The sequence below is a fragment of the Macaca mulatta genome, chromosome 7, assembly GCF_049350105.2.
Source record: "Macaca mulatta isolate MMU2019108-1 chromosome 7, T2T-MMU8v2.0, whole genome shotgun sequence".
Classification (NCBI taxonomy): domain Eukaryota; kingdom Metazoa; phylum Chordata; class Mammalia; order Primates; family Cercopithecidae; genus Macaca; species Macaca mulatta.
Window position 1 is genome coordinate 147,164,015 of NC_133412.1, and position 24,240 is coordinate 147,188,254.

The window sequence follows — 24,240 nt, forward strand, 5'->3', positions numbered from 1 at the left end:
TTTTCTTTTTTTTTTTAGGTGGAGTTTTGCTCTTGTCGCCCAGACCAGAGTACAATGGCGATCTCAGCTTACTGCAACCTCTGCCTCCCGAGTTCAAGCGATTCTCCTGCCTCATCCTCCTGAGTAGCTGGGATTACAGGCGTGTGCCACCACACCTGGCTGATTATTTCATGTTTCATATCAATCAGCTTTAGGCTGGTATAGTGAAGAAAACACAGGAGTTAGAGTTGGAAGACTTGCTTGCTAGCCCTGTGGCCTAACTTAGGTCACTTTGTTGGGACTTGGTTTCCTCAAGTGTGGGATGGGAGATACACCTCCTACCACCACTAAACTGTTGTGTGCGTGAGGCAGAGTGCGTGTGGTTGCCACACAAGCTGTGGCAGCAATGACGCAATACTTTTGATGATCTCCTAAAGAACATGTCAGACTCATTTTTGTATCATCATATGGCACACAGTAGATGCTCAATTTGTAATAAATGAAAACCATTATTTTAAATCCATTATTTCCCTGAGTGAACTTTTATTCTGATATCTGACTGCCCTTTGATCGTTATTGTTAGCAACTATAACACAATCATCTTTTCTAAATGCCAAGTCAGTTTCTAATAATGTAGTTGCTTTCAACAGCTCCTAATTTTTCTAGTAGATTTGCTATCCATGTACTACTGAACTAAGAAAATACATCCTCTCAGGGCCGGGCATGGTGGCTCATGCCTGTAATCCCAGCACTTTGAGAGGCCGAGGTGGGCGGACCACAAGGTCAGGAGTTCAAAGTCAGCCTGGCCAACATAGTAAAACCCCGTCTCTACTAAAAATACAAAAATTAGCTGGGCATGGCGACACATGCCTGTAGTCCCAGCTACTCGGGAGGCTGAGGCAGGAGAATCGCTTGAATTCAGGAGGCGGAGGTTGTGGTGAGCCGAGATCAGGCCACTGCACTCCAGCCTGGGCAACAGAGTGAGACTCCATCTAAAAAAAAAAAATATATATATATATATATATATATATATATATATATATATATCTCCATATATCCTCTCAGTTCTCCAAACTCAAATCATTTTTAACATCAGGCATTTGGGTAATGATTATTCTTGTGACACTGAATAATAAATACCTATACATTTGCTCCCCAAGTTTAACATTCTGCCTTATTCTATTTCAACGTGGCCTCAGACACAGAGGATGCAATATGTTGTGGGTGCTCAAATATAAAATATAGTTGCCACAAACTCTCTATTCATTTTCTACCACCAAAGATTTTTGTCATCATGGGTTGTTGCCTAATTTCTCAAGTATAGGTATGGTTCCACCCTGCATCAAGGCACTCTGAAATGGAATTCACTGCTCACCATCCCTTCAACTACCATGTTTATACATCATACCCTATAGAACTTCATGTCTACCTTCTGCATTTACATGAACAAATGCAACTGATGGCTTCAACTCAAAATTTTAAACAGTAAGTACACAGGGAACAATCTCTTCAAAGCTAGTGTCATCCTTAAATTACCACAACCAATTTACCAGCCTTCTTCCGCCCAGCCCTCATGAGCGTGGGAAATATAATTAATGTTATCCAGGAGATTAGCTGAGGAGAGAAAGCTGATCTCACACATGACTTCAATCTCATTAGTGAGTAACACGAAATATTTAACAGCAGTGGTTTCGTCAAGTTATCAAGGCATTGAGAATCTAAACATCAAATCATAAGAAACTCACCTGCTTAGGTTGATCTACAAAAGCAGAAAGTCCTGGCTTCACAGAATCAAAAACTTCCCCTTCTAGAATTGGAAGCTGTCCTATTTTGTCCATGGAACAAAACAGAAGAGAGAGCTGGTTACCAAAAGTTAGGCTGCTTCAGATGCTGGGCTCTGCAAGCTTTCCTATGACTTCCCTAAAGTTATCCCAAATGATCCCACTTGTGAGGAATATCTTGCAGGAGTACTGGAAAGAGGGACTAGAGCAACCTCTCAGGGTCCATTTCTGCTACCATTTCTCTGGTGGACACCTAGCTCCTCCGCCTTTCCCCAGGCTCCATAAGTTACCTGAGGAAAAAACACTGACAATGCAGAAAAAGTTAATCTTTCAGGGTCTCCTAGCCTCATGTCCAAGGATGGCAGTGAAATTCTCATGTGATCCTTCTCCCAAAATCCCTGGAGTATCCCACGTTTAGAGAAGAGGAAGAACAAATTATAGCTATTCTTTTTGAACACATGGGTTTCAGACTACAGGCAGCCCAGCTCTCTCCTAATTTCACACTGAATTAAAACCATGTGCTCTGGGCAAGCATGGTGACTCACACCTAAAATCTCAGCACTTTGGGAGGCCGAGGTGGGAGGATCACTTGAGCCCAGGAGTTTGAGGCCAGCCTGAGCAGGTCTCTACAAAAAATTTTATTTTATTTTATTTTTTTTGGAGATGGAGTCTCGCTCTGTCACCTAGGCTGGAGTGCAGTAGTGCGATCTCGGCTCACTACAACCTACATCTACCGGGTTCAAGCAATTCTCCTGCCTCGGCCTCCTGAGTAGCTGGGATTACAGGCACGTGCCACCACGCCCAGCTAATTTTTGTATTTTTAGTAGAGATGGTGTTTCACTGTGTTGGCCAGGCTGGTCTTGAACTCCTGACCTCAGGTGATCCCAAAGTGCTGAGATTACAGGCGTGAGCCACAGCGCCCAGCTACAAAAAACTTTAAAACGAGCTGGGCATGGTGGCACATGCCTGTAGTCCCAGCAACTCAGGGGGCTGAGGTGGAAGGATTGCTTGAGCCCAGGAGGTCAAGGGTGCAATGATGTGTCATCATGCCACTGCACTACAGATCGGGCAACAAAGCAAGACTTTGTCTCAAAAAAAAAATTAAAAAATAAAAACGAAAAAAACAAAACAAACAAACAAGAAAATTCCAAATAAACCATATGTTCAATTGTAGTTCAAAGTTCTCTGAAGAAAGACATCCGCTAGGTGTACAATTCTGTAATTCACATGATAAACTCTAGGCGTATTTGTTTCTGGGAGGAGATTCTAAAGTGTGGATTTACAGACTCTAGTAAGGGTCCCAGTTGCACTTACCTGGCATTTTCTGCACAAAGGTGTAAACATGAATTCGAGTTCCAGTGCTCCCCGCATCAAACATAATTCCATACAAGGTGCTGGCGCTGACATTGATGGGGCACATGGAAGACAGGAAGATACCCTCAAACCAAGTCTGCTGGTCCCTGTGGGAAACAGCACTGCAAACACAGGATACCGCCAGCATGAAAAAGACTGCGCCCCGAGAAGTAGCCATTCTTTTCCCAAGATGTGGCTGGGTGGAGGCTTTTGTTGCAGAAGTAATCCTGTTCACACACCTACAGAGGCTTATAGGACAAAGGCACACAAGTTAGACCAGCCACCTTTTTTAGTTACACCTGTAAAAGAAGAAACACTCACTCCTGGGCCCAAGGTGTTCCTTCTCTGTTCTAATAACCTGTACAACAAGCTAAACCAGGGTAATGTGGGCTCTTAGCACCTTTTCCGAAGGGTATCTGGTTCCAAAAGGAAATTGAAATTGAAGATATATTTTCCCACGTTTTGCTTTTTAAAAATTAATACAAAGTAATTGTACATATTTATGGTATACATGTGATATTTTGATATATGCAGACAATGTGTAAAGATCAAATCAGAGAATCTAGGATATCTATTACAACATTTATCGCTTTTTGTGTGGGAAACATTTCAAATCTAGCTATTTGGAAATACACAATAAAATATTGTTAACTATAGTCACCGTACTGAACTATCAAACACTAGAACTTATTCCTTTTATCTAATTGTAAGTTTGTACCCATTAACCAACTTCTCTTCATCTCTCCACACCCCACCACCCTTCCCAGCCCCTCTGGTAACTGTCATTCTACTCTACTTCCATGAGCTCCCATATGTGAGTGAGAACATGCAGTATATATCTTTCTGAGCCTGGCATGTTTCACTTAACATAATGACCCATGCTTTGCTTTTTTTTTTGGAGACAGAGTCTCACTCTGTCGCCCAGGCTGGAGTGCAGTGGCACAATCTCAGCTCACTGAAACCTCTGCCTCCCGGGTTCACTCGATTCTCCTGTGTCAGCCTCCTGAGTAGCTAGGATTACAGGGGCACACCACTATGCCCAGCTAATTTTTGTATTTTTACTAGAGATGGGGTTCCACCACGTTGGTCAGGCTGGTCTTGAACTTCTGACCTCATGATCCACCAGCCTCAGCCTCCCAAAGTGCTGGGATTACAGGTGTGAGCCACTGTGCCCAGCCATTTTGCTTTTAATTATAGGGTGGGGGCCGGGAACAGTGGCTCCCGCCTATAATTCCAGCACTTTGGGAGGCCCAGGTGGGAAGATTGCTTGGGTCTAGGAGTTCACTACCAGCCTTGGCAACATAGCGAGAGCCCTGTCTCTATTAAAAAAAAAAAAAAAAAATTGGCCGGGCACAGTGGCTCATGCCTCTAATCCCAGCACTTTGGGAGGCCAAGGTAGGTGGATCACGTGAAGTCAGAAGTTCGACACCAGCCTGGCCAATATGGTGAAACCCCGTCTCTACTAAAAATACAAAAATTAGGCCGGGCCCGGTGGCTCATGCCTGTAATCCCAGCACTTTGGGAGGCCGAGGTGGGCAGATCACTTGAGGTCAGGAGTTCAAGAACAGCCTGACCAACATGGTAAAACCCCATCTCTAAGAAAATACAAAAATTAGCTGGGCATGATGGCGGATGCCTATAATCACAGCTACTGGGGAGGCTGAGGCAGGAAAATCACTTGAACCCAGGAGACAGAGGTTGTAGTGAGCAGAAATCGTGCCAGTGCACTCCAGCTTGGGTGACAGAGCAAGACTCCATCTCAAAAAAAAAAAAAAAAAAAAAAATTTAGCCGGGCATGGTGGCAGGAGCCTGTAATCCCAACTACTCGGGAGGTTGAGGTGGAAGAATCACTTGAGCCCGGGAGGTGACGATTGCAGTGAACCGTGCCTCCATACCTGGCTTTTTTTTTTTGTTTTTTTTTTGGTAGCCATGTTGCCCCGGCTGGTCTTGAACTCCTGGGCTCAAGAGATCCACCTGCCTCAGCCTCCCAAAGTGCTGGGATTCCAGGCATGAGCCACTTCACCTGGCGAGATTTGTTATTACTGGGAAATAATTTTTTAAATGTATAGGAGGTTTTTTTGTTTGTTTGTTTTTCATCATTCTGCAACAAAGCCATTATAGCGAGTTTGAATGTTCTTGAAACCTGTGATAAAAAACACTTGTGGCTGGGTGCAGTGGCTCACACCTGTAATCTCAGCACTTTGGGAGGCCGAGGCGGGTGGATCACGTGAGGTCAGGAGTTCAAGACCAGCATGACCAATATGGTGAAACCCCATCTCTACTAAAAATACAAAAATGAGCCAGGCATGGTGGCGTGCACTGGTAGTCCCAGCTACTCAGGAGGCTGAGACAGGAGAATTGCTTGAAACTGGGAGGCAGAGGTTGCAGTGAGCCAAGATCGTGCTACTGCACTCCAGCCTGGACAACAGAGTGAGACTCTGTCTCAAAAAACAAAAACAAAAACAAAAAAACACTTGGTAGTGTTCAATGGAATAATGGCATCCATCCTTCATAGTTGCTTTACTAGCAACTTTTTTCCCCTCTTTTTTTCTGGATGGACATTAAATGAGAAACAAAAAAATTAAGTGCTTTTTGTTTTGGTGATTTGTATCTGGCCTCCTGTAAAGCTCAGACTGTGTCCTGTGATCTCATCCATAAAGGAGAACTGGAGTTCCTCAAGGTCAGGGTTTCTTAATCTTAGCACTGCTTACACTTAGGGGCCAGGAGCAGTGGCTCACACTTGTAATCCCAGCACTTTAGGAGGCCAATGCTGGCGGATCACTTAAGGTTAGGAGTTTGAGACCAACCTGGCCAACGTGGTGAAACCCCATCTCTACTAAAAATACAAAAATTAGTTAGTTGTGGTGGTGCGTGCCTGTCATCCCAGCTACTCAGGAGGCTGAGGCAGGTACATCACTTGAACCCGGGAGACGGAGACTGCAGTGAGTCAAGATTGCACCACTGTGCTCCAGCCTGGGGGACAGAGCAAGACTGTCTCAAAAAAAAAAAAAAAAAAAAAAAACGACAACCAAAAAAAACAAGACAATTACGGCTGGATAGGTTTTTGATGTGGGCACTGTCCTGTGTAAGGTAGGATGTTTAGCAGCATCCCCAGCCTCTACCCACTAGGGGTCAGAAGCACATCCCACCCCTCCACCCACAACCAGTTGTGATAAACAAAAACGTCTCCAGACATTGCCAGCTGTCTGCTGGCTACTTTTCTTGCTCTATACATTTACATATAAAATATATTCTAGGTATTTTAATTTTATGTTTATTTTAAAAATATTTTTTAAATAGCCTGTAATCCTAGCTACTTGGGAGCCCGAGGCAGGATAATTGATTGAACCCAGGAGGCGGAAGTTGCGGTGAGCTGAGATTGCACCATTGCACTCCAGCCTGGGTAACAAGAGCAAAACTCCATCTTAAAAAAAAATATATATATATATATATACATATTTTTAATATTTTCATATATATGTATGTATATAAAAATATTTTTTCTCTGCCATTTTCTTCTGGCATATCTATCCTCTAAGGCAAGACCTCCTGACTTGCACTTTATGTACTTTGCACCAAACAGTTCTGGGTCTTCTGATCCAGCTTTCATCTCTGGATCTCTTATGCAAGTCATAGTTTACTGGTTAAGTGACAAGATCTGATTCCAAAGTTCCCATTGCCCAGGTCCTTCAGCTCTAAAAAAATACTTTGTATATTTGGAGTACAGATTAAGGATTCCCAATCATCTAAACTTTGTTGAGTATCTAGAGTTTATCAAAATATCTCCTTCCCCAAGGTGACATATTATATAAAATAAAGCAAATTAGGCTACCCGTGGTGGCTCACGCCTGTAATCCCAGCACTTTGGGAGGCCGAGGTGAATAGATCACTTGAGGTCAGGAGTTTGAGACCAGCCTGAAACCCCGTCGCTATTAAAATACAAAAAAAAATTAGGCGTGGTGGCGCATGCCTGTAGCCCCAGTTACTTGGGACGCTGAGGCAGGAGAATTGCTTGAATCTGGGAGGCAAAGGCTGTAGTGAGCGGAGATTGTGCCACTGCACTCCAGCCTAGGCGACGGAGCAAGACTCTGTCTCAAAAAAAAAAAAAAAAAAAAGCAGCTGGGTGTGGTGGCTCATGCCTATAATCTCAGCACTCTGGGAGGCTGAGGCAGGTGGATCACTTGAGGTCAGGAGTACAAGACCAGCCTGGGTAACACGGCGAAACCCCGTCTCTGCTAAAAATACAAAAATTAGCCTGTAGTCCCAGCTATTTGGGAGGCTGAAGCACGAGAATCGCTTGAACCTGAGAGGTGGAGGTTGCAGTGAGCTGAGACTGTGCCACTGCACTCCAGTCTGAGAGATGGAGTGAGATTCTATCTCAAAATAAATAAATAAAATAAAGTTAAGTATATTTGGAATTTTAAAATATTTAGGCTGGGCAAAGTGGCTCATGCCTATAATCCCAGCACTTCAACAGGCCAAGGTGGGTGGATTGTTTGAGCTCAGGAGTTCAAGACCAGCTTGGGCAACATGACAAAACCCCATCTCTACCAAAAGTACAAAAATTAGCTGGGCATGGTGACATACACCTGTGGTCCTAGCTACTTGGGAAGCTGGAGGTGAGAGGATCTCTGGATCCTGGGAAGTTAAGGTTTAGTGAGCTGTGATTATGCTACTGCACTCCAAGCCTAGGTACAGAGTGAGACTCTGTCCCAATAAATAAATAAATTAAATATTCAAAATAACTAGAGTTGATCTTAGGTACTACAAAAGCAGAGTTGGAACCATCCGTTTGAATGCTATTCAAGGTTGAACTTCTATCCTGTAGTTAAGAATAAGAGCTGTTGGTTAAGAGAGGAACAAACAAAATTGTTTGACCTTTTACAATCCCAAACAAAGGAAACTTCATCCTAGGAAATCAACCACTGATACAGGACAGCTGCCTGGCCAGGTTCACACTCTGGCTGATTCTTTTATAGCAAATGAGCTAGACATATAGATCAAACTAAATAACTCAAAACAGAAACAACTCTTCAGAGTCTCTGAGTGTTAACAGATCCTTGCTTTGTCCAACTCTTGGTCCCTCTTCTCCCTCAGAAAGTGAATTAATGGCATTCTAGGCAGCAGCTTTCCTTCCTCTGTGACTGCAGTTTCTTCAGGGGTCACCCATATTTTGTATTAATATATCATTGTAGTTTTTGAAAAACTTCTCCAGCTTCTATTTCTATTAAGTAAATACTTGTTTTTCTTCCAGAGATTTCAAAGGTGAAAAAAAGCACCCTAAGTATCTGTTTTCACAAGAAAACAAAGAACAGACCAAAAAAACCCTGCAGAGTCATACCAGTTGTTCAGTGTAAAATCAAACAATAGATTTTAGAGAAAGCAAAGGATGAACAAATAGAATGCCCCTTTCTGCTCTCAGTAACTACATTCTAACACCACTTGCAATCACACTTTTAAGATTAGTTATTTTTAAATGGCATTAGGCATTATTTTATTTTTTCAAATTTTATTTATTTATTTATTTTGAGATGAGTCTCACTCTGTTGCCCAGGCTGCAGTGCAATGGTGCACTCTTGGCTCACCGCAACCTCTGCCTCCCGGAATCAAGAAATTCTCCTGCCTCAGCTTCCCTAGTAGCTAGGATTACAGGTGCACACCAACACACCCGGCTAATTTTTTGTATTTTTAGTAGAGACAGGGTTTCACCACGTTGGCCAGGCTAGTCCCTATCTCCTGACCTCAGGCGATCCACTCGCCTCGGCCTCCCAAAGTGCTGGGAAAACAGGCGCGAGCCACCGCACCCGGCAATGTAAGCCATTTTAAAATAATGTGCCAGGCGCAGTGGCTCACGCCTGTAATCCCAGCACTTTGGGAGGCCGAGGCGGGTGTATCACTTGAGGTCAGGAGTTCGAAATCAGACTGGCCAACATGGTGACAACCCATCTCTACTAAAAATACAAAAATTGGCCAGGTGCAGTGGCAGTCACCTGTAATCCCAACTACTTGGGAGGCTGAGTCAGGAGAATCGCTTGAACCTGGGAGGCAGAGGTTGCAATGAGCTAAGATTGTGCCAGCACTCCAGCCTGGGCGACAGAGCAAGACTCTGTCTCAAAAAAAAAAAAAAAAAAAAGGCTTACATTTATAGAATGACATTCTATTTTACAGAACCCCAGTCTGCACAGCTTGCTCATTCATTATATTAAAATCTTTGCTCAAATATGTCAGCTTCTCAGTGAAACCTTCCTTGTCCACCTTATTTAAAATTATAACCCATCTGACCACATGCATGTTTTCCTACCTTCCTTTTCTGTTTATTTTTCTCCACAGGACTTTTTATCATCTAACACATTATATAATTCACTTTTGTTTATTTTCATAATTCCTGTTTCCTGCCACCTTTACCCACTATGTGAACTATACATAGGTAGGCAGAAATTTTTTTTTTTTTTTTTTTTTTTTGATAGAGTCTTGCTGTATCACCCAGGCTGGAGTGCAGTGGTGCAATCTCATCTCACTGCAACCTCCGCTTCCTGGGTTCAAGCGATTCTCATGCCTCAGCCTCCCAAGTAGCTGGGATTACAAGCATGTGCCACCGCACCTGGCTAATTTTGTATTTTTAACAGAGACAGATTTTGCCATGTTGGCCAGGCTGGTCTCAAACTTCTGGTCTCAAGTGATCCGCCCACCTCAGCCTCCCAAAGTGCTGGGATTACAGGCATGAGCCACCTTGGCTGGCCCATAGGCAGGAATTTTTATGTTTTGTTTTTTATGTGTTCCTGGTGCTGGAATGGTGGTGTGAGCACACAGTAGATATTGAATGAATACTCCAAAGGGATAAACAATAATACAGTAACTCAGGCACTAGATCTCATCCATTTAATAAAAATATAACAGCTGGTTGGGCACAGTGGCTCACAGCTGTAAATGTGCCACTGCACTCCAGCCTGAGTGACAGAGACTCTATCTCAAATAATAATAATAATGATAATAATAGCTGACTGCTTTCCAAAAGGAGATTACCCAGCCCTTGAAAAGAATCACAATTCCAAGCTTCCAGTGAAGGTTTTCCCCACATTTGTTATATAAAGGTGACATTTATCCCATTTATCCAAATGTGTCAAGTTTTATATGCTACTCAAAATAGTACAGATAGGCGTACTTTTTATAGACTAGGGAGGTATGTATTTAAATCTACTCCTTTCAGAATTGGTCTTCTCATTTTCTCCTGCTCACTATCTCTTATTCACCCCCAACAAAGCCCTGTTTCCAATTCTTTTTGTTGAGACTCTGGTGCCAGCCAGTGTTTGTCACTATCTCCATCTCCTTCTATGGTCTTTTATGTCTCTTTATGCCTGGAGTAAACATGAATCCTCCCCACTTAGCTTTCCCAGAGCGTCACACTCTGGCTTCCCTTCTTCCATGTCCCCGGAAGCCTGAGAGACCACAGTCGCAGAGGACCTGGGCCCCATTCATGTGCTCACCTGCTTGTGTCTGCCTGTTCCGAGTCCTTGCTTTCGCTGCAGGTTGCCTTTTGCTCTTTGCTCCTGTTTCAGCTCTTCTTAATCAAGCAAGCCTCATGAACCACATTCACCTTTGTGCCAGTTTGCAACTAACAGTGTGGCATTTTGCTAACTCACTCCCTTCTCTATCCTTCTCTCCTCCCTTACTCTCTTTTTCTCTGGGTACACAATTGGTTCATCTACTTTTATGATAGTTAACTGCCAACTAGTAGGACTAGTGCTTATAGGGTGGAAGTTGCTCAGGAACTAATTTCTGTGTTTTTGTTAGGCAAATAGAAAAGTTTTTTTTTTTTTTTTTTGAGACTGAGTCTGGCTCTGTCGCCCAGGCTGGAGTGCAGTGGCCGGATCTCAGCTCACTGCAAGCTCCGCCTCCCGGGTTCACGCCATTCTCCTGCCTCAGCCTCCGGAGTAGCTGGGACTACAGGCGCCCGCCACCTCGCCCGGCTAGTTTTTTGTATTTTTTAGTAGAGACGGGGTTTCACCGTGTTAGCCAGGATGGTCTCGATCTCCTGACCTTGTGATCCGCCCGTCTCAGCCTCCCAAAGTGCTGGGATTACAGGCTTGAGCCACCGTGCCCGGCTAGGCAAATAGAAAAGTTAATAGCACTTCTCAATGCTTTCCATCCGTGACACAGAATTTAGAAACATGGTTGGAACATAACTTGGTCTCTTAAAAAAAAAAACTTTAGATACCTGGGCATTGAACTGTCTAATTAATAAGCATGTACTGAGTATCTAATATATATCAGCCACTCTGTTCTTGATATACACAGTGGAATCAAATATAGGCTCAGATATAGAAGAAATTTCAGCTTACTGGAGAAAACAGGGCTGGGCACAGTGGCTCATGCCTGTAATCTCAGCACTTTGGAAGGTCGAGGCATTACTTGAGGCCAGGATTTCAAGACCACCCTAGGCAACACAATGAAGCTCTGTCTCTACAAAAATAAAAAAATTAGCTGGGCATGGTGGCATGCACCTGTAGTCCCAGCTACTCAGAAGGCTAAGGTGGGAGGATCGCTTGAGCCTAGGAGGTCAAGGCTGTGTGAACCATGATTACATCACTGCACTCCAGCCTGGGCTACAGAGCAAGAATCTGTCTCAAAAAACAAACAAACAAACAAAACCCAGACAAGTAAACCAATGGCTGTAACATACTGTGACAAATTCTCTGACAGAAATGCACATAAAGTGCTACAGGAACAGACATAAAGGACAAGAAACTCGGCTTGAAAGGGGAAAGGTGAAGGTGGGATGGGACTGGGAGGCTTCTTGAGGGAAGAGAGGTAGGAATTATCCTGGGAAAACGACACAAGGAGAATTCTGAGAACTTCAAGTATTAAGAGCTTGGTATAGCTGAAATACAGAAGTGTACCAGAATAAAGACGGCCAATAAACAAAGGGCTCTGGAAGCATATAATCAGATTTCAAAAGGAGTGGACTTGTTTTCCTTTCCCATAGTGACACGTGATTGTTAGTTATGTCTTTCTGTTCCCTCCCTAAGCAAATATCATTTTGACTGACTTGGATAAAATGATACAGTATCTCACAACAGTGGACAATGGGATAGGTGACTAGAAAGGTCCACCAAAAGGTCCAAAAAGAGTGAAACGTAAAAGCTCCCACTGATAATTCACCTGAACTCCATAGAAAAGCTAGCCTTAACAAGTTAAAAATTAAACATAAGGCAAGTTTAAAATGTAACTAGAATGTAATCAGTAAGCTGAACTATGGAACCAATATAGTCAAACCACCCAGTGTGTAAGTAAGCCAAGCCAAGCAAAACCAAGGTAGGTCTAATAAGCTAAGCTCAGGACAGGCTGCAGCAGAGTGAGATATGCCTCATTTTAGGATATAACTTAAGACCTACATACCTAATACAAAGGGCCACAGCCCTGCCACACCTTGCTATCTGAAGGATGTCTAAGGTAGGGGGTGCATGATATCATTTGTATTCCCAAAGTCAAGTATTAATATTAGGCCTGGAACATGCTGGACACCAGTAATTGAATCCCAAATGGACTTGGTACAATTAGGCTAATGGAATATGCAGGCAGAAGCAATAGGGCAAGGAGTACCCCCTTTCCCAGTGTCCCACTACGGCCTATGTATCACATGTCCAACTCCCAATTCCCCTCCAAACCAGCCCATGGATAGGGCATGAGAAGCCTATTTATTCACATATTAATTCATTCATTTGGCCATTTGTTACAGGCAAAAAGAATGAGGGTTGTGACCAACTTAGTATACCACTGGAGGCTATATGAGCAAACAGAAAACTGTTCTCATGAAAGCAGGATGTTGGAAAACTGACAAACTGCGTCTGCGCCAGAAAGGGTGCTGAGGGCAGTCACACCCCCAGCGCAATGTTCCTTGTGATTATCTATAGGAACATCTGAAGTCTGTTGTACAAAGAAAGCAATTATGTATACCTGTGATAAATCAAGCAGCTGACGAACCGTTAACTCTCCCTCCCTGCTCTTTCTACCTAATAAATACGAAAGGCTGTAGAAGCAGCTCAGGGCTGCCTTTGCTCACCAGAAGCAAGGAACCCCATGACCCCTTCTTTCAAAACAGATCCTTTTGTCTTTGTCTTTATTTCTGCATTCGTTCCCTTTGTTCACCCCGTAGTAACTGACAGCGACAGCCATTCCAGAAATGAGCAGTTTCTTACTGCTGCTTACAAGTACAGCATGCAAAGATAAATCATCTAAGAAACTTTAAGAAACCCTAAGAAACTACACTAAGTTGGAGAAAAAATACATGTCCATAAATTACCTCCATAAAGTGAAAATGTGTCAAGCAGCACAGTTACTATGCTCTGAAACTTCAAAGCTGGGATGATAGAGAAGGCTCTGTGAAAAAGGTGGTATCTGAGGAGGAGCCTGAGGAGGGAAATGAATGAGGACAGGCAAGGAGTGCTTTTCAGGAATAAAACCATGAATCAAGACATGGATGTGGAAAAGGGATGGGGGTCCCTGGGGAACAGTGAATGATCAGTTTGACCAACTATAGTAGGAAATAAAGTTGAAAAAGCAGGTTGAGTTCACAGAGTAGAGGACACCAAATACTCAGCTAAGGAGTTTGGACTTTACTCTGCAGGTGATAGGAAGCCACTGAAGATATTGAACAAGGGAGTATCCAAATACAAATCTGGTAGTTACACGTAAGGACTGCAATCAGGAGCCTTATCAGAACCACTCAATTGCTTAATTGTACAAATGTTTACTGATGCCTACCAAGTGCTAGGTGCCAGAAAAGTAAAGGTGAGGAAAACAGACCTTTTTTTTTTTTTTTTTTTTTGAGACGGAGTCTCGCTCTGTTGCCCAGGCTGGAGTGCAGTGGCCGGATCTCAGCTCACTGCAAGCTCCGCCTCCCGGGTTCACGCCATTCTCCTACCTCAGCCTCCCGAGTAGCTGGGACTACAGGCGCCCGCCACCTCGCCCGGCTAGTTTTTTGTAGTTTTAGTAGAGATGGGGTTTCACTGTGTTCACCAGGATGGTCTCGATCTCCTGACCTCGTGATCCACCCGTCTCGGCCTCCCAAAGTGCTGGGATTACGGGCTTCAGCCACCGTGCCCGGCCGAAAACAGACCTTTTTATTCAAGATGCTGAGTCTGGCAGAGGTGGCAGACATATATAAAAATAACCGTAACTTTTAAAACTAAGCATAAAAATGGTAAAGAAGCTAGCCGTGGTACCTCACGCCTGTAATGCCAACACTTTGGGAGGCCGAGGCAGGCAGATCACCTCAAGTTAGGAGTTCGTGACCAGCCTGGCCAACGTGGTGAAATCCTGTATCTACTAAAAATACAAAAATTAGCCAGTTTTGGTGGCACAGGCCTGTAATCCCAGCTACTCAGAAGACTGAGGAATGAGAATTGGTTGAACTCAGGAGGCGGAGGTCGCAGTGAGCCAAGATCGCACCATTGCACTCCAGCCTGGGTGACAGAGTAAGACTCCGTCTCAAAAAAAAAAAAAAAAAAAAAAAAGGCCGGGCGCAGTGGCTCACACCTGTAATCCCAGCACTTTGGGAGGCCGACGTGGGCGAATCACAAGGTCAGGAGATCGAGACCATCCTGGCTAACACGGTGAAACCCCATCTCTACTAAAAATACAAAAAATTAGCCGGGCATGGTGGCGGGCACCTGTAGTCCCAGCCACTCGGGAGGCTGAGGCAGGAGAATGGCGTGAACCTAGGAAGTGGAGTTTGCAGTGAGCCAAGATCGCGCCACTGCACTCCAGCCTGGGTGACAGAGCAAACCTCCGTCTCAGAAAAAAAAAAAAAGGTAGGCTGGGCACGGTGGCTCACTCCTGTAATCCCAGCACTTTGGGAGGCCGAGGCGGGTGGATCATAGATCAGGAGTTCGAGACCAGCCTGACCAACATGGTAAAACCCTGTCTCTACTAAATATACAAAAATTAGCCAGGCACGGTGGCACGTGCCTGTAATCCCAGCTACTCAGGAGCATGAGGCAGGAGAATTGCTTGAACCTGGGAGGTGGAGGTTGCAGTGAGACAAGACTGCGCCACTGCACTCTAGCCTGGGCGACAGAGCGAGACTCTGTCTCAAAAAAAAAAAAAAAAAGGTAAAGGGCCAGGCGCGGTAGCTCACACCTGTAATCCCAGCACTTTGGGAGGCCAAGGTGGGCGGATCATGAGGTCAGGAGTTCCAGACCAGCCTGACCAACATGATGAAACCCTGTCTCTACTGAAAATACAAAAATTAGCTAGGCATGCTGGCATGCCCCTGTAATCCCAGGCACTGCACTCCAGCCTGGGCGACAGAGCGAGACTCTGTCTCAAAGAGAAAAAAAAAAACAAAAACTAGGTAAATAAACTGGAAACACAGGACTAACTCCCTAGAGGATTTGGAAACACCTCAAGAAATGGTATTTGATGCCAGGCACAGTGGCTCACGCCTATAATCCCAGCACTTTGGGAGGCCAAGGCAGGCAGATCGTTTGAGCTCAGGAGTTCAAGACCAGCCTGGGCAACATGATGAAACCTCATCTCCACCAAAAATACAAAAACTAGTCAGGCATGGTGGAATGCACCTGTAGTCCCAGCTATTTGGGAGGCTGAGGTGGGAGGATTGCTTGAGGCCCCTGGGAGGTAGAGGTTGCTGTGAGCCGAGATTGCACCACCCCACTCCAACCTGGGTGACAGAGTGAACCCTGTCTCAATTAAAAAACATATATATGGCCGGGCACGGTGGCTCAAGCCTGTAATCCCAGCACTTTGGGAGGCCGAGACCGGCGGATCACGAGGTCAGGAGATCGAGACCATCCTGGCTAACCCAGTGAAACCCCGTCTCTACTAAAAAATACAAAAAACTAGCCGGGCGAGGCGGCGGGCGCCTGTAGTCCCAGCTACTCGGGAGGCTGAGGCAGGAGAATGGCGTGAACCCGGGAGGCGGAGCTTGCAGTGAGCTGAGATCCGGCCACTGCACTCCAGCCTGGGCGACAGACCGAGACTCCGTCTCAAAAAAAAAAAAAAAAAAAACAAACAAAAAAAACATATATATAAACATATATAAAAGAAATGGCTGGGCACAGTGGCTCATGCCTGTAATCCTAACACTTTGGGAGGCCAAGGAGGGGGGATTACCTGAGGTCAGGAATTCGGGACCAGCCTGGCCAATATGGTGAAACCCCATCTCTATGAAAAATACAAAAATTGGCCGGGTGTGGCGGTATGCCTGTAATTCCAGCTACTCGGGAGGCTGGGGTGGGCGAATTGCTCAAATCTGGGAGGCGAGGCTGCAGTGAGCCAACATCATGCCACTGCACCTCAGCCTAGGCAACAGAGCGAGACCCCGTCTCAAAAAAAAAAAAAAAAAAAAAAGAAATGACATTTGAAGCGATCATGAAAAATGAACAGAAATAACTACAGAAAGAATAGAGACCAGATATGTATAAAGACCAGAGGGATTACGAACAGATGATAGAAAAAGTATAGTTTGATTTCATTTAAAAATTTCCTCAAGAGTCACATGCAGTGGCACGTGGCCACAGTCCCAGATACTCAGGAGGCTGAGGAAGGAGGGTCACTTGAGCCAAGGAGTGCAAGTCCAGCTTGGACAACATAGTGAGACCCTATCCACATGAAAATTAAAAATAATGATGAGGCCAGGTATGATGACTCATGCCTGTAATCCTAGCACTTTGGGAGGCCAAAGTGGGAGGACTGCTTGACCCCAGGAGTTTGAGACCAGCCTGGGCAATATGGTGAAATGCTATCTCTACAAAATATTAAAAAATTAGCAGGGTGTGGCTGGGCACAGTGGCTCATGTCTGTAATCCCAGCACTTTGGGAGGCTGAGGCGAGCAGATCACGAGGTCAAGAGATCAAGACCATTCTGGCTAACACGGTGAAACCCCGTCTCTACTAAAAATACAAAAAATTAGCCAGGTATGGTGGCGGGTGCCTGTAGTCCCAGCTACTCGGGAGGCTGAGGCAGGAGAATGGCGTGAACCTGGGAAGGGCGGTTTGCAGTGAGCCGAGATGGCGCCACTACACTGCAGTCTGTGCCTCAGAGCGAGACTCTGTCTCAAAATAAATAAATAAACAAATAAAATAAAAATTAGTTGGGCATGGTGGCACGCACCTGTAGGCCTAGCTACTCAGGAGGCTGAGGCAGGAGAATCGCTTGAACCTGGGAGGCGGAGGTTGCAGTGAGCCCAGATCGCACCACTACACTCCAGCCTGGTGAGAGAGCAAGACTTCATCTCAAAAAAAAAAAAAAAAAAAAAAAAAAGGCCGGGTGTGGTGGTACACACCCGTAGTCTCAGCTATTCGGGAGGCTGAGGTATGAGGATCATTTGAGCCTGAGAAGAGGAGGCTGAGGTGAACTCTGATTGCACTGTACCACTGCACTCCAGCCTAGGCGACAGAGTGAGACCATGTCTCAAATAATATTAATAATTAAAAGCCGTCCTCAAGAATTTTTTTATATGAATTTGAGAAACAAAAAGTAGAAGACTAGTGAAAGATGATATAGAAGAAGAGGGTTAGCATTTAATACAGAGGATAAAGATTGTGGTCAAAGGAACATAATCTGAGATTTAAAAAAAATAGTAACCAATATTTATGGAGATCTTAGTAGATGCCAAGCATGATGTTAAGTATTTTACATAGATTAACTCATTTAATTTCACATTACTGCTCTGTGAGTTGGGTACAATTATTAAGATTCCAATTTTATAAATGAGAAAACCGAGCTTAGAGGAACTAAGTATCTTTTATTTTTTTATTTTTTTTTTTTTTTTTTGAGACGGAGTCTCGCTCTGTCGCCCAGGCTGGAGTGCAGTGGCCGGATCTCAGCTCACTGCAAGCTCCGCCCCCCGGGTTTACGCCATTCTCCTGCCTCAGCCTCCCGAGTAGCTGGGACTACAGGCGCTGCCACCTCGCCCGGCTAGTTTTTTGTATTTTTTAGTAGAGACAGGGTTTCACCGTGTTAGCCAGGATGGTCTCGATCTCCTGACCTCGTGATCCGCCCGTCTCGGCCTCCCAAAGTGCTGGGATTACAGGCTTGAGCCACCGCGCCCGGCCAGGAACTAAGTATCTTAAGATCACATAGCAGTTAAGTGAAAAGAGCCAGAAATCAAACCCAGATGGTCTAATTCCAGAGCCACAGTCTTAACTACTAGGCCACCCAAGAAAGATTATCTAATAGGGCTCTTGGAAAAGATGGATATGGGAGTGGGGAGGCAAGTGTAGAGCACAGAATAATCTGGGATGAGGCTGGAAAGTGAGACTTCCATCAGGATGTGAAAGTCTTACAGCAGTCTGACCTTCCCATATACAACCAAGAGCTTATTTATTTATTTATGTAGAGACAGAGTCTCACTATGTTACCCAGGCTGGTCTTGAACTCCTGGCCTCATGCAATCCTCCAGCGTCAGCCTCCTGAGTAGCTGGGATAACAGGGTCGAGCCACTGTGCCCAGCTAATCAAGAGCTTTTGAAGATCTTAATTTCCTGCTGTTGAATATATTTCCAGAATCCAACCATTTCTGACCACTTCCATTGCTACCACCTTCGCCCAAGCCACTATCATCTTTCATGTGATCTGCTAATATTGTCCTAACAGATTTTCCTGCTTTTATTCTCACCCCACTGGAGTCAGTCTCCCTTTAAAAGCAACCAAAGTCATCATTTTATATAAATTAGAGTATGTCTCTGTTTTATGCAAAATCCAGCACTGGCTCCCCATTTCAGAGAAACAAGGCCCTGACAATAGCCTTCTGCTTCCAACCCCACTACATCTCTGACCCCATCTATTAATAGTTTTCACCTTACCCTCTTCCCCAACACTGATCTCTGTGCTTATGTAACTCAGGCTCCTGCCTTAGGGCCTTCACTCTAAGCTGTCCCCACTACCTAGAAATTATTTTCCTATATATCCACTTGATAAATTCCTGCAACTCTTTCAAACACTTGTTTAAATGTCACTTTCTTATTGAGACCTATTTAATACTATAACCTCTCTCCTTCACATGCTCCCACCTCTACCTGCTTTCTCAACTCCCTTTACTCTGATCTACTTTTTCTTTTTTCCACACCACTTATCACATTCTAACACACTGGAAAGGCTACTTATTATATTTAGTGTCTGTGTTCCTCTGATAGAATACAAGCTCCTCAAGGGCAGAAATCTTTTTGTTTACTGATATAACCCAAGAACCTAGAAGAGCGCCCAAGGTGGAGTTCAATAAAAACTGACAATAGAAATGGGCTGGGGTTTCTCTCGGCCTTAGCACCATTTTCTTGGACACCTCTGCACCATGAGAGCCGAGTGGAGGAAGAAGCGAATGCACAGGCTGAAGCGCAAAAGAAGAAAGATGAGGCAGAGATCCAAAAGTAAACCGCTAGCTTGTTGCATCATGGAGGCCACAGGAGAAGAAACATGGAACGCCAGATGCTGGGGATGCTGGTACGAGCTGTGGGACTGCATGCTACTGTCTAGAGCTTGTCTCAACGGATCTAGAACTTTATCGCCCTCCGATCGCTGATCACCTCTGAGATCCACCTTGCTCATAACCAAAACTGCCCATGTTGGTCTTCTGCCCTGGACCTGTGACATTCTGGACTATTTCTGTGTTTACTTGTGGAAGAGTGTAACAACCATACAATAAATCACCTCTTCTGCTGTGTTAGCTGAAGAATCAAAAAAAAAAAGAAAGAAAGAAAGAAAAAAGAAATTGACTGGGCATGGTGCCTCATGCCTGTAAATCCCAACACTTGGGAGGCTAAGGCAGGAGGATCACTTGAGGCCAGGAGCTTGAGACCAGCCTGGGCAACACAGCAAAACCCTGTCTATTTAAAAAAAAAAAAAATTTTTTTAATGAAAAAATTAGCCAGGCATGGTAATGCACATTTGTAGTCCCAGCTACTTAGGAGGTTGAGGTAGAAGGATCACTTAAGCCCAGCTGTTCGAGGCTGCAGTGAGCTAGAATCATGCCACTGCACTCCAGCCTGGGAGACAGAGCAAGACCCTGTCTCAAAAAATAAATTAAGTAAATAAGTACATTTATTAAGCAATAAAAATACTTATTATCTCATCCCTTTTTTATTTTTTTTGAGACAGAGTCTCCCTCTGTTGCCCAGGTTGGAGTGCAATGGTGTGATCTTGGCTCACTGCAACTTCCACCTCCTGGGTTCAAACGATTCTCCTGTCACAGCCTCCAAAGTAGCTGGGATTATAGGCGCCCCCCACCACACTAGCTAATTTTTGTATTTCTAATAGAGATGGGGTTTTGTCATGCTGGCCAGGCTCAAACTCCTGACCCCAGGAGATCCACCTGCCTTGGCCTCCCAAAGTGCTGGGATTACAGGTGTGAGCCACCACGCCCGGCCTATCTCACCATTTCTGTGGTTTGGGAATGTGAGAGTGGTTTAATTGGATAGTTTTGGCTCTGAGGCTCTCATGAGATTGTAGTCAAGATGTAGGCTGGGGCTGCAGTCAATCTGAAGGTTTGACTAGGCCTGGAAGACCCACCTCCAAGACGGCTCACTCAATGGTTGGCAAGTTGATGCCAGCTGTGGGCAGGAAGCCTCAGTAGCTCCCCGTGTAGATCCTCCATAGGGTTGCTTGAATATCTTTGTAACACAGTGGCTGGCTTCCTCCAGGGCAGTCAATCCAAGAAGAGCAGGGCAGATGCAGTAATGTCTTTTATGACTTAGTCTGGGAAGTCATACACTGTCTTATTTCTATATTCTAATGCTCATACAGACCAACCCCGACGAAATGTACAAGGGGACTACACAAAGGCATGAATATTAGGAGGTGAGCATCATTGGGGAGCATCTTGGAGGCTGGCTACTGTAAGATGTAATCAGTATTTGTGTAATATTTTGTGGGTTTTTTTTCCCCAGTATACCATATATATATTTCAATAAACACATCTTACATACTTCTTATTTTAGGAACTGCATGTTATTCCAATGATATTAACTGTTTTTGTTCATTTGTTTATTCTTAGAAAAAAATAATATAGTCCGGCCGGGTGAGTGGCTCAAGCCTGTAATCCCAGCACTTTGGGAGGCCGAGACGGGCGGATCACGAGGTCAGGAGATCGAGACCATCCTGGCTAATACGGTGAAACCCCGTCTCTACTAAAAAATACAGAAAACTAGCCGGGCGAGGTGGCGGGTGCCTGTAGTCCCAGCTACTCGGGAGGCTGAGGCAGGAGAATGGCGTGAACCCGGGAGTCAGAGCTTGCAGTGAGCTGAGATCCAGCCACTGCACTCCAGCCTGGGGGACAGAGCGAGACTCCGTCTCAAAAAAAAAAAAAAAAAAAAAGAAAAAATAATATATAGAAATAAGACAGGTTAGCTGGGCGTGGTGGCATATGCCTGTAATCCCAGCTACTTGGGATGCTGAGGCAGGAGAATCGCTTGAACCCGGGAGGCGGAGGTTGGAGTAAGCCGAGATCGCACCATTGCACTCCAGCCTGGGCGACAGAGTGAAACTCAGTCTCCAAAAAAAAAAGAAAAAAAAAAAAAAAAGAAATAAGCCAGGTGCGGTGGCTCATGCCTGCCTGGGCAAAAGAGCGAGACTCAGTCTCAAAAAAAAAAAAAAGAAAAGAAATATAGGCAGGATTTCACTATGTTGGTCAGATTGCTCTCAAACTCCTGGCCTCAAGCAATCCTCCACCTCGGCCTCTCAACATGCTAGGATTATAGGTGTGAGCCACCACATCGGCCGATATTAACTCTTAAAAATGAACAACTGGCCAGGCGTGGTGACTCATGCCTATAATCTCAACATTTTGGGAGGGCGAGGGGGGCGGATCACTGAAGGTCAGGAGTTCAAGACCAGTTTGGCCAACATGGCAAATTCCCATCTCTACTAAAACTAAAAAAATTAGCTGGGTGTGGTGGTGCACACCTGTAATCCCAGCTACTTAGGAGACTGAAGTAGGAGAATCGTTTGAACCCAGGGGGCGGAGGTTGCAGTCAGCCAAGATCATGACACTGCACTCCAGCCTGGGAGACAGAGCAAGACTCCGTCTCAAAAAAAAAAAAATTAGGTACGGTCGGGCGCGGTGGCCCACGCCTGTAATCCCAGCACTTTGGGAGGCCAAGGAGGGCGGATCACGAGATCAGATCAAGATCATCCTAGCTAACATGATGAAACCCCGTCTCTACAAAAAATATAAAAAATTGGGGGGAGGGATAGCATTAGGAGATATACCGAATGTAAATGACGAGTTAATGGGGGCAGCACACCAACATGGCACATGTATACATATGTAACAAACCTGCACGTTGTGCACATGTACCTTAGAACTTAGAGTATAATTAAAAAAAAATATATATATATATATATATATATAAAATTAGCTGGGTGTGGTGGTGCATGCCTGTAGTCCCAGCTACTCAGGAGGCTGTGGCAGGAGAATTGCTTGAACCTGGGAGGCAGAGGTTGCAGTGAGCTGAGATCATGCCACTGCACTCCAGTCTAGGTGACAGAGCAAGACTCTATCTTGGGGGGAAAAAAAAAAAGGTACTGAAGAGGTATTTGGTGAAAAGGGACAAGACTGACAACTGGAACAGATTTGAAAACCATAGAAAAATTTTATAGCAATATTTTTCAAGTCAACAAAACTAATAAAAAGGTTTATTTAAAAGTCAGCTTTTGAGCTGAGCATGGTGGACACACACCTGTAGTCTCAGCTACTCTGGAGGGTAAAGCAGGAAGATCTCCTGAGCCCAGGAGTTTGAGGCTGTGGTGAGCTGTGATTGCACCACTGTACTCCAGCCTTGGTAACAAAGTGAGACCTTGTGTTGAAAAAAAATTTTATTTTTTTTTGAGATGGAGTCTCATTCCGTCGCCAAGGCTGGAGTGCAGTGGTGTGATCTCGGCTCAGTGCAACCTGCACCTCCCAGGTTCAAGTGATTCTCCTACCTCACCCTCTCAAGAAGATGGGATTATAGGCACCCACCACCACACTCAGTTAATTTTTTTGTATTTTTAGTAAAGATGGCGTTTCACTATGTTGGCCAGGCTGGTTTTGAACTCCTGACCTCAAGTGATGCGCCCACCTTAGCTTCCCAAAGTGCTAAGATTACAAGCATAAGCCACCACCCCGGACAAAGAAAAAAAATTTTTTTTAAACTCAGGTTTTCTTAGATCATTGTCAAGGACTTACATACAATAAGACCAGTGAACATGCAACCTCCTGGGGAAGAGACTGAACAGAATGAACTTCCAACAATATGAGCTGTCTCAAACTGGTAGGGAGGGAAGGGTCCTTGCTCCAAATCTGATCATGTTTCCAGAATAGATTCACAGATCAGAGGGCTAGTTGAATGATATAGCCATTTATTTTTTATTTTTTTCTTTTCTTTTTTTTTTGAGACAGAGTCTCGCTCTGTTGCCCAGGCTGGAGTGCAGTGTGGTACGATCTTGGCTCACTGCAACCTCCACCTCCCGTGGGTTCATGCCATTCTCCCGCCTCAGCCTCCCGAGTAGCTGGGACTACGGGCTCCGGCCACCACGCCCGGCTAATTTTTTTTGTATTTTTAGTAGAGATGGGGTTTCACTGTGTTAGCCAGGAGGGTCTCGATCTGACCTTGTGATCTGCCTGCCTCAGCCTCCCAAAGTGCTGGGATTACAGGCGTGAGCCACCACGTCTGGCCTAGCCTTTTATTTTTTCTTTCTTGAGACAGGGTCTTCTTTCTTGAGACCAGACTGGTCTCAAACTCCTGAGCCTAGTGATCCTCCCACCTCAGCCTTCCAAGTAGCTTGAATTATAGGCTCATACCACCATGCCTGGCTGGATATATCCTTTAAAGTCTAACCCTAAAATCAAATACTGTATCTGCCAATTAAGAAATGAGAATTGATGTCACTGGTAGTTACCAACAAATACATAATTCTTTCCTGTAAACAGGTCATTTTTGTATGCACATTATTTCATTTTAATCAAAACGTCATTAGACAAGTGTCAAGAAAGCCCATTCTGCACAATGAACTCATTTGGGTACAATAACAAAATGAGTCAGGCATGACCTCATTCTCCATTGTTTCAGGGTTGACTTCACTACAATAATCACTCCTCAGGAAAGCTGTTGCTATTGTTGCCTCTCTTTCTTCA

The 24,240-nt window shown here is 44.6% G+C and overlaps 1 protein-coding gene across 13 annotated transcripts in view; it reads right to left on the reverse strand.

The window, feature by feature from the left end:
* ENTPD5 (ectonucleoside triphosphate diphosphohydrolase 5 (inactive)) overlaps positions 1-24,240 on the reverse strand; it is a 59,174-nt gene that overhangs the window by 23,326 nt on the left and 11,608 nt on the right. For 9 of the 13 annotated variants that reach the window (XM_077941447.1, XM_077941446.1, XM_015144095.3 and 6 more), the window contains exons 4-5: positions 3,075-3,361; positions 1,725-1,804 (exon numbers count right to left, since the gene is read on the reverse strand). In XM_077941447.1, coding sequence (XP_077797573.1) covers positions 1,725-1,804; positions 3,075-3,291 — 297 coding nt within the window. In that variant the 5' untranslated portion in view covers positions 3,292-3,361. Of the gene's footprint in view, positions 1-1,724; positions 1,805-3,074; positions 3,362-10,597; positions 10,967-24,240 lie in introns of those variants that run through there. The other 4 variants (XM_077941445.1, XM_077941439.1, XM_077941449.1 and 1 more) reach the window with 2 other exon arrangements.